Source organism: Diplotaxodon limnothrissa, linkage group LG12, assembly GCF_057381915.1.
Source record: "Diplotaxodon limnothrissa isolate DT_005_m linkage group LG12, D_limnothrissa_male_GT1.1, whole genome shotgun sequence".
Classification (NCBI taxonomy): domain Eukaryota; kingdom Metazoa; phylum Chordata; class Actinopteri; order Cichliformes; family Cichlidae; genus Diplotaxodon; species Diplotaxodon limnothrissa.
The window spans coordinates 21,073,265-21,083,121 of record NC_140607.1 but is presented as its reverse complement, the minus strand read 5'-3'; the positions used below and the strand labels follow the sequence as shown (position 1 = coordinate 21,083,121).

The 9,857-nt window shown below is 41.5% G+C and overlaps 1 protein-coding gene across 2 annotated transcripts; it reads left to right on the top strand.

The window, feature by feature from the left end:
* Positions 1 to 1,692: 1,692 nt before the first annotated feature.
* Positions 1,693 to 8,582, top strand: pik3ip1 (phosphoinositide-3-kinase interacting protein 1). Of its 2 annotated transcripts, none has more exons than XM_085367305.1 (6): positions 1,693 to 2,592; positions 2,774 to 2,902; positions 3,304 to 3,420; positions 4,889 to 5,005; positions 5,187 to 5,265; positions 6,860 to 8,582. In XM_085367305.1, exons 1-6 carry the CDS (start codon positions 2,481 to 2,483, stop codon positions 7,074 to 7,076), a joined length of 771 nt encoding a protein of 256 aa, XP_085223431.1. In that variant the 5' UTR covers positions 1,693 to 2,480; the 3' UTR covers positions 7,077 to 8,582. The 2 variants fall into 2 exon arrangements, with proteins under 2 accessions (XP_085223431.1, XP_085223430.1); XM_085367304.1 differs by having other exon boundaries at positions 1,695 to 2,592; positions 4,823 to 5,005.
* The last annotated feature ends 1,275 nt before the right edge of the window (positions 8,583 to 9,857 follow it).

The window sequence follows — 9,857 nt, the reverse complement described above, 5'->3', positions numbered from 1 at the left end:
TGTGCATATATGAAGCGCTGCACTTGTGTGCATCTAGGTTATGCAACAGTAATGACTATAAGCTTGTATTAATGGCTCGTAGATTAAACTTATGCAATGTGTCTTCTATGAGCCATGGCAAAATCCACACCTGAGTACTGTGAGATTAGCATGAGCCTCAAAGGAAACCGTGTGGGCCGTGTTGATACCGGCTCATTTTAAATAATGGAAGCAGGAGAACACAAGTGTGGGGGCCATATTTGGACAAACATAATCATTCTATCTAGAATCCTTTAAGAGTTTAAATAGTGCCTACAGCTTGCAGCTGCAGATAAAAACAAAACCATGCTTCCCTTCCTTAGTTTTAAACACACTTTACTTTCCTACTTTTTAATAATCTTGTTATTTTAACTCTTGAAAGCTTTTTCACATGCCTGAAAATAAAAGTGTACTTTTAATGAAAAGCTATTTTAATTGTGTTTTTTTGACTGAACGCTCCTTTATTCCCCTTAAACTTGAAAACAAAGTATGAGAAGTGAGTTTAAGGTCATGATGGTTAGAGATTTCCTCCTGGAGGCAAAGTGTGCATGAAACTGGAAAATGACCATCTGCTTCAAGAAAAGCCTCTGACGGCCTTTGTGACTGACAGTCTCTGGGTTCTCAGTAAGCCCGTGCCCTTGGTAATGAAATGATTAACTATGGCAACGTGAAACAAGACCATGTATGCGAAGCCCCTTTTATGTGATGTGTAAATAAATACTGACGTGTGTGCACTGCACTGTTTGGACGTCATGTTTTTCCACTGTTCTACCACAGGGACCCAGCTGATCTTTGCGTTTGCAGTGAGAAAATACCCACACTTAGTTTTGTTTTCTTTTTATAATGACTTAAATCTTATATGAAATCTGAAATGACAGCTTCTTGTATCTTGATTTAAAAAAAAAAAAAAAAAGCTTATGCAGTTTATATAATCAAGAACTTTTTTAAGGGTGATACTTTGGAAAAATGTTAGTCATTAATATGATTAGTGCTGCTTACTATCATTTTCCAAACCTTTAAATCATCAAATATTAGGCACAGGCATCTGGATTGTCAATGTGAATGGTCAACCTTACACAGCCTAAAGCTTCAGATCACTCAGATTTAGTAGTTTAATTGTTTAATTTATATGCATGAGCTGGAACATTTCAGGAAGTTTAGCCTTTTAACGTGAACATTTAGCGCAGCAGGTCTCTGTGGAGGAGAACAAAGATGAATGCAGACAATGCCAACATGTGTTTTCACAGATTTCTTTCATTTAATCTCCCAACAAGGCATATTTATTATAATTTAGTCGATTTCAGATAGGGCTCAGACACATTTCTGAAGGTAAGGAAGTCTTCCTCATCAGGTTGGAGAAACTATAATCGAATGGTCATGTTGACTTTTTGATTCCTTACCACGATGGAGAGAAATTTCTTAGGAGAATTCTTTACAGCAGCTCATTTCTGGAGAAAGTCGTGCTGATAAAAAGTGCAAGTGTTTATGACATAGATAGTCTCAATGAGACAAAATGATTAGATCCAGAGAGGCCAGAGTGTACTGGAGCGTACGGCACACATGTTCACTGTTTGCTCTGGTGATTGCCTGAAAACTGAGTAAGCATATATTTGAAAAGTGGCAGAGTGAACATTGACTGAGTCACGGGTTGGCTGCCCTCTTTATTAGTCAGCCAACAATGGCACAGGCCTCCACTCTGCTTTGAGCATACAGCTCCCTGTGCACAGGAAGAGACAACTGGCAGCCCTGCTTTATTAGGTTCAGCAGAGTCAACTTCTGACAATATCCACCTAAAAAAGAACAAAACAAGGGGGGAGGGGAAAAAAAAAAAGAAAGCCTCCTGGGGTGGAGAGGAAGCATGGGAAACAGGAAGAGGGAGTTTGGATAAATGCACCAAGTAGTTAGAGCCAGATAAGACCTTGCAGTTGGAGAGGGATTAAAAATGGAAAAGTTTTTAATTTTTTTTTCATGGAAATGGAAAAGTAGAGCAGCTATTTATAGGAAACCAGAGAAAAGGCTGTAAGTGTGGAAAATAGTCTTGGTTAAGGAACAGGATCGAGGCTTGATAGTTGGGGGGGGGGGGGGGAAATAAGTTCTCCTCACAGCTTAAGCAAAACAATCTCTTATCAAGGCTGCACGTATTATTTTTCAGGGTATGCTCTTCATTGTGCATGTTCATTGTGTGTGTGTGTGTGTGTGCGTTGCATAGGAATCTGGTGAGGCTTTAGGACCTTGAGGTTTGCACTGCAAAGGACACCTCTTCCTCCTCCACCACCACCGCCTCCACCGCAGAAGGCTGTTTACGAAGTAAGCTGAGAGCTCGTCTTGACAAAAACAAGGGCTGGGACTGCAGCAAGAGGGGCAGTGTGTCTGAATCCAGCACAGGCTCGTCCTCCATCGGAAACACTTTGTATATATTGAAATATATATATATATATATACATTTTTGGTGTAGAGGGAAAATGCTGTCTGTGAAATCAGCCCGTCAGCTCTGCAAAGTGTTTTTCTCTTTGCACGTTGTTTTCCTGAGCGTGGCTCTGGTGGAGAGCAGGGCATCAAATGGAGACCAAAAAGGTAAACTTGTGCTTTATAGACTGATTTTTATGTATGTGTGTGTTGAATTCCTCTTTCTTTTTTTGTTTTTCTAAAAGCTGTGCTCCGAGTGAATGTTTATATTATTTTTCTATCCTTTCGTTTTCTTTGCACAAATAAGTTCATGTCTTGCGCTCACTTGTTGTTTTGCTGTTTCGCTCAGACTGCGTGAGATCCCATGGTGTGGACTACAGAGGAGAACAACAGAACTCCTCCTCAGGTCTGAGCTGCCTAATCTGGACCAATACTACAAGGGACTATGATGTTACAATCCATCCAGATTCAGAAAAAGGTACAAAATTATATTAGATTTAATGCCCCCCTTAAAATGAAGTCAGATTTGAAATGCCCACAGTTATTGGGCACAACAGTTTCCGTGCTGGATAACAAACAGCATGGAACATCTTGGCTGAGGTGCTGACATGGCAAAATCAGAGGAAAGGCTGTGAAATACAATAAAAGATGTGAATTTTCAGCATCTGTGCCTGTTGATGGTGTTAAGTGGCCTATTTTATGCACCAGTTGCTCTTTTCCTTTGTTTGTGCTCATACCAGGCCGTTCATTGTACTGTGATGAAGTAGTGTTAATGATTAATGAATCCACACAGTGGGGACAGACATGTAGAGATTGGCCTTTATTTCTACAAGGCATGGTATCAGACACATGCTATTTTTTTTATCATTCCTCCCGTAGGTGTTGGAGATCACAATTACTGCCGAAACCCAGACGCCTCTGAGAGGCCTTGGTGCTACATTGCTGGCCCAGATGGAGCAATTCAGAGAGAATCCTGTGCACTTGAGACATGCAAAGGTTGGTAAACCCTATACACAGCGGTAATTATTAATACTATACGAGTTGTATGCACAGTACAACTGCCATTTGCACAACAAATTCGACATTTGTAGAAACATGGCCAAAAATAAGCTGCACTGTCTGGCCTTGCAGTAGAAATGTTTTTTTTTTTTTTTTGTTTTTTTTTTTTTTTGCTAATAATGATGTTTTCTAGCTTCTCAGCTTGAGGTAAAACTTATTAGTCAATGCAAAAAGTGTGCAGCCAAGTTGGAAACTCTTATCACTTAAAAAACAAAGTTTCCATCTAGCACATGTCTAAAACTTGTTCCAGTCTCATTGCAGATGGATCAGTGATGACTTGCTTTTAAGAGTGTAGTAGGTCAGCTGGGCGCTGTTAAGTTACTCTGAGGAATCTCGCGTGACCTTTGTCTCCGTCTCTTCTGGGGAGCCAACAAAAGTCATACAATAACAAAGCACCAGCGCACGCGTCTCAAACTTCTGTTTGGGGAAAGCCGTTGACCACGCCCAGCACCGAGCTTATTGGCACAGAGGAGAGGTTTTTCCCACGGAGACAGCAGCTAATTGGCTGAATCAGTTTATGACTTCCTGCCCTTTAACTGGGGCAGAGTTGATAAACAAGTTCTGTGGAGGAAACGGGGAACAAAAGATTTAAAGAGCAGACGTTGTCATCTGTTGGAGTGGCAGTTGGCTGTGCTGGGCTTGTTTGTGTCTGGTACATTGGAAAAAAACAACCCAAAAGGCACGTGCTCGTCAGTCCCCTATTGATTTACATCCCAACAGTTTGTTGAGAGAAATCTCAGAGCTTTCGTCATGCCACAACATTACCGCTGTTTTTGCGTCAGCGGTAATGTTGTTGGACCAGCAGTAATTGGACACCACATGGTCCACTTCTGGTCAAATTGAAGTACCGCCACACACTAAAGAATAAAACTATATATTAGGTTTTAAAAGCATAAATACATATTCTTGGGTTAGGGTTGCCAAAGTGAACTACTTCATGTAAAAGTAGAGATAAAAGGTAGGAAATGGAAAAACTCCAGGTTCAGAGACTGCCTCTGATCATCTGGTCAGTCTCCAGAGTTCAGACCCAGAGTGTTTTACTACGCAGACATGCTGCTGTAGTTTTTGCAGGATGTTCATTGGAATTGCCTTTTCAAACATGCAATGACTTCACATTCTGGAATGGCAGCATATGTTTCTCCAAAACGACTGTTACTACTTTTACATTACACGTCACTGTGCAATGTTTAGCATTAATAGTGCCTTCACAGATTAGCAAGCATCCTCAGTATACTAAAAAGTTTTTTTATGGCCAAAAAAAACAACCTATTACTTCTGTTATATGGCAAAACATGACTTGGGGAAAGACCACTAAAAGGTTGTTTTGCTGTATGTTTAGAACAATACTCTTCCATACCAGCAAAGACTGAATCCCTCAGTACAAAAGCAACCACTCCCTCCACAGAGAGCGCTCAGCCAGCCAAAGCTTCGCGGGGAGATGTTCCAGCTCTGCAGCCAGTGATGGGGATCAGCCAGCGAGTTCATACAGGACCAAAAAAGAAGAAGGACCTTGGCGCTATTGGTATGCTGTGCTTTTTTGTACTTTAAAAACATGTATGATGCTGGCATTGTGCACAAACCTGCAGCTTGAATACGTTTTAATTATAAATTACACAGTTTAGTTTTTAAAGGAGCTGAAAGTCTTTCTTATATATCTGTATCTTCTGTTTTAACCATTTTCCTCTTCTCCTTTTGTTTTTCAGGATATGTCCTTGCTATCATCATGATGGGGATTATAATCGTCCTTGGAGTGGGCATCACATTGGGCTACTTCTATAAGAGGTGAGCATCTTACTCACAGCAAGCCAGCTGGTTCAGTATCAGAGGGATTTGTGTGCATGAGGATGTTCAGGATTGTCTGTTCATGGATGGTGAGCTACTTAGATGTGAGATAAAGCCAAAATGCGATCCTTCAGAGTTGCATCGTCCAGTTTAAACCGGCTTGTAGTGTTTTTGATAGCTTTGAAAGGTGGAGGAGAAATACCGGAATGATTCATTCACACGACATCACGTGTCATCAGCGTACTCTTAAGTTTAGGCCATCGACTATTAAACAGATTCCCTACCGATGGTCTCTGTTGTTCTTCTCAGAAGCAAGGCAGCAGTTTTATGAGCTTTCTCACAAAAACCACAACAGAACATGAGGGCAAACGTGGCATGAAATGAAATGCCTGCAGTTTATTTTAAGCAGGAGGGGCTGAATGGGACAGGAAGCGTACAGTTATGTAACGTGCAAAACGTTAGCCCCGATGTTATGAAAGAGGGAACTCGGGTTCCCTTTGGCAAACACAAAATGCCCTCCCGGATCTGTGTTGGGCTGTCCTATCTGATTAGCGCTGCCCCGTCCTCGTTTTCTATTATTAGGAAGTGATTACTAATAAGGAGGAGAAGCATATTATGTCAAAGGGTTTATAAGTGGCCTCAGCATACACTGGCAGCATCACCACCAGTAATGGGTTTGATGAGTGGGAGACATGCTTACATTCTTTGCAATTCGCTGTCTTTGACTGACTCTGCATTATCTTATGCCACCTAAAAGAAGAGCTGAGGAAAGATTTCACCCCAGACTTCTCCAGGCAAAGATTGCACACTATATCCCAGTGGAAACAGCCTGCAGTGGGAATAGATAGCTTATTGACAAGGAAACCAATCCCCTCGAGGCTTCCCTTCTACCCCAAACACCATCCATTTGGATTACCTCCAGGAGTGCACTGATTCATTTTGTAGCATTAAGTACAAGTAATCTTTTTTTTACATCTCGTGTATCGCTAACCCTCTGGTCCTGAAAAGAAATGGAAATTTGTGAGAAGTCTAAAGACTTTGTGGTGATATAAAGTGTTTCAAGGCAGAGCAAAGACAGCACAGGAGCAGGCAGATAGGCGTATATTGGCCTGTTTTGGCTTCAGATCAGCAGAAGGTCACCTCGTGCTGCTTCCCGTCGCTGCATTGCCTTGGAGTAGATAAACTCCCTGCCAGCTTGTGAGTTCTGGGTTCCTCTGGCCATCTGTCCCACTGCTGACAATGCAGCGCTTGGTGTAACAGGCTGTGTTATCTACGTACAGTATGCTCTCTGAAGACCCTTATCGTGAATATGCTGCCTCGGGTGACGCCCAGAAATACAGTGTGTAGGATCAGCGACAAGGCTTCTGAGTGCATGCGAATGATAGATATTTTCATGATGCTGAAAACAAAACAAGACTTGACTGTGATTGGTTGTTTGCATGATAGCTAAGAGTTAAAAGGGAGAATGAACAAATGCTACTGTTAATTAACAAAAATCCATTTAGAAAAATCAGTTATTGCAGATTCATCTTTTGAGGGTTAACTATATATAAAGAGATATCATAACCGATCTATGTTTTGTGTTTGCCTTTAGGGGTCGGGACCTGAAGAAGCAGCATGAGCAGCGGGTCTATGAGCGTGAGATGCAGAGGATCACCCTGCCCCTGTCGGCTTTCTCCAATCCCACCTGTGAGCTTGTAGATGAAAACACCATTGTTATCACAGCAGAGCATGAGACCACTCCCGTGCAGGACGACGCGGATGGCGGAGACCCTCTCATGGCCCAGCAAGCCGGTACCCCTGGAGCATGAGCGGGCATCTAGTTCCTGATGATTTTTCTTTTCTTTTATGGACCAAAGCACTCCCATCTCCCTGTTTCTCCTTTCCACCTCCCTGAGTAATGTCTATTTTAAAGGAGCAGGGGGCAGTGTTGTCTCCGGAGACTTGAACTGAATGAAGCTTTGTCCTTTCTGTATTTGTTCTTAACACGTGAGGCACAAACAAGATAAGTTCACACACAGTGGACACAGCCTTAACAACTAGAAACCCATTACAGTGGATCTGTTGTTAATGAGCACGTCTGGAGGTCTTTAATGTTCATATCTGATACTTTTGATAGCCAAGAGAATAAGGGCTATTCTCTTAAATAACAATACGAATATCAAGTCAGTGTTTATAATAATACGTAATGACACCAGTGTGTAAAGAGGTGTTGTTTGGAACGGGGAAAATGTTCATAACCTTTTGCTTTTCAAGGGAGGTTTGATTATGTGATGGATATCTGGTTTATTTTGATTTGTAGTGACCTGCTGGCTGTGCTGGCGGGGAGGCACAGACAAGAAACCTGTGCGCACAAAGACCGCTTTTTCTTGCGTGCACACTTGTGATACAGATGTGGTCCAAAAATAGTCTCCCTCTTGAGACAGGATGAGGGAGTGTGAGGTAAGACAGGCCCACTAAAGACAAGGGAAGGCCTATAACTCAAAAAACTGCCTTAGCATGATACTTCTGAATGTATTTCCTTTATAATGTTCCTGGAGATTTGTTTTTCGTGTTCAGCCGACGGGTAAATTTGATTTGAAAACATCGATGGTGGTCCCGGGAAGACGTGAAAAAGAAGACTTGCTATTTTTTTTTTCACAGGTTAAGGAGTGACAGGAAATTTTCCAGAGTCTCCTCAGGATGAACGAGAGACAGTAGTTAGACGAAATAGCACTGCCGCAACACAGACCAGACGCGTTTAGAAAACAAAACAAAACATAAAAATCTGTCTTTGCAGTGCAGGGCAGTGTAGCTGAAGAGGTCTAGATTAGATTGACACTTTTGAGGTGTGCGCTGCGATGCTTTAGAGTTGACACAGGAATGGAGTAGATAGTAGAAACAGTCCAAAGTTTAGGTGTTCACATAAAAACACTCGAGAACATGATTGCATGTGTATGGTTGCCTGTTGTACGTTTCCCCTTCTGAGGCTTTTATTGTGTCTTAAAAAAACAGGACTAAAATGACTGCTTGAGAATAATTAAAAACGTTAGACATCATCAAGATTTTGCAATGGTAGTTTTCACTGCGTTACTATGTTGTTTGTTATGATCCAATCACTCCAGAGCATCTTGTTTTGTGATTATTGCTGGATCCGTATCACTGGTAATGTTTAGTTACTGCTGCTCCGTTATTTTAAGTGTCTGTGCGCTGGCTGCGATCATTGTTTATAGTAGCAGTGTGTTTAAAATACTTTTGTTCAGCGTTTGGATTTAGAACTTGTATTTTTATGAATGCAGATTTTCACTGCCGAGAATGAAATAAAATAAAAAAAAGCTAAAAGTACAACTTATAAGGTGTGTTGGACTCACTATGTTCTTTCTTACATTTATTGCAATAAAGAAAACAATACAATAGAGCTGATTTGTTCAAAGGAAGGACGTTTTTATGCACTGGCTCCCCCTGCTGGCAGTTCTTAAACACAACACTGAGGCTTAGGTTTAGCTGACTGTTTATAGGACAAAATCAGTTAAACATCAGAAAACTTAAACTTTTGTGGATCCATTCCACCTGCTCTGGTACAAATGAAAAGGGACAACACGTGCACTGAAAGGGAACAATCTTGCAGGTGGTAACGGAATCTAAATCCTTTACGCGAGGAGCACAACAGGAGTCTTACAAAATGACCTCCAGCTGGCTGATGATGTGCATGTTTCTGACCAAACTGTCAGAAACAGACTCCATGAGGACCTGGTGTTCTTTAGTGGGACCTGTACTCACAGGTCAGCACCATGCACGTGGATTGGCAACTGTCATACAGGGAGTGCAGAATTACTAGGCAAGTTGTATTTTGGAGGAATAATTTTATTATTGAACAACCACCATGTTCTCAATGAACCCAAAAAAACATTAATATCAAAGCTGAATGTTTTCGGAAGTAGTTTTTAGTTTGTTTTTAGTTTTAGCTATCTTAGGGGGATATCTGTGTGTGCAGGTGACTATTACTGTGCATAATTATTAGGCAACTTAACAAAAAACAAATATATACCCATTTCAATTATTTATTTCTACCAGTGAAACCAATATAACATCTCCACATTCACAAATATACATTTCTGACATTCAAAAACAAAACAAAAACAAATCAGCGACCAATATAGCCACCTTTCTTTGCAAGGACACTCAAAAGCCTGCCATCCATGGATTCTGTCAGTGTTTTGATCTGTTCACCATCAACATTGCGTGCAGCAGCAACCACAGCCTCCCAGACACTGTTCAGAGAGGTGTACTGTTTTCCCTCCTTGTAAATCTCACATTTGATGATGGACCACAGGTTCTCAATGGGGTTCAGATCAGGTGAACAAGGAGGCCATGTCATTAGTTTTTCTTCTTTTATACCCTTTCTTGCCAGCCACGCTGTGGAGTACTTGGACGCATGTGATGGAGCATTGTCCTGCATGGAAATCATGTTTTTCTTGAAGGATGCAGACTTCTTCCTGTACCACTGCTTGAAGAAGGTGTCTTCCAGAAACTGGCAGTAGGACTGGGAGTTGAGCTTGACTCCATCCTCAACCCGAAAAGGCCCCACAAGCTCATCTTTGATGATACCAGCC

Excerpts from the sequence above, each read along its gene's own strand:
- pik3ip1 (XM_085367304.1), top strand. The coding sequence starts at position 2,481 with ATGCTGTCTGTGAAATCAGCCCGTCAGCTCTGCAAAGTGTTTTTCTCT. Across the intron at positions 3,421-4,822 it reads TGCACTTGAGACATGCAAAG|AACAATACTCTTCCATACCA; the intron begins GTTGGTAAACCC and ends CTGTATGTTTAG. Across the intron at positions 5,266-6,859 it reads TTGGGCTACTTCTATAAGAG|GGGTCGGGACCTGAAGAAGC; the intron begins GTGAGCATCTTA and ends GTTTGCCTTTAG.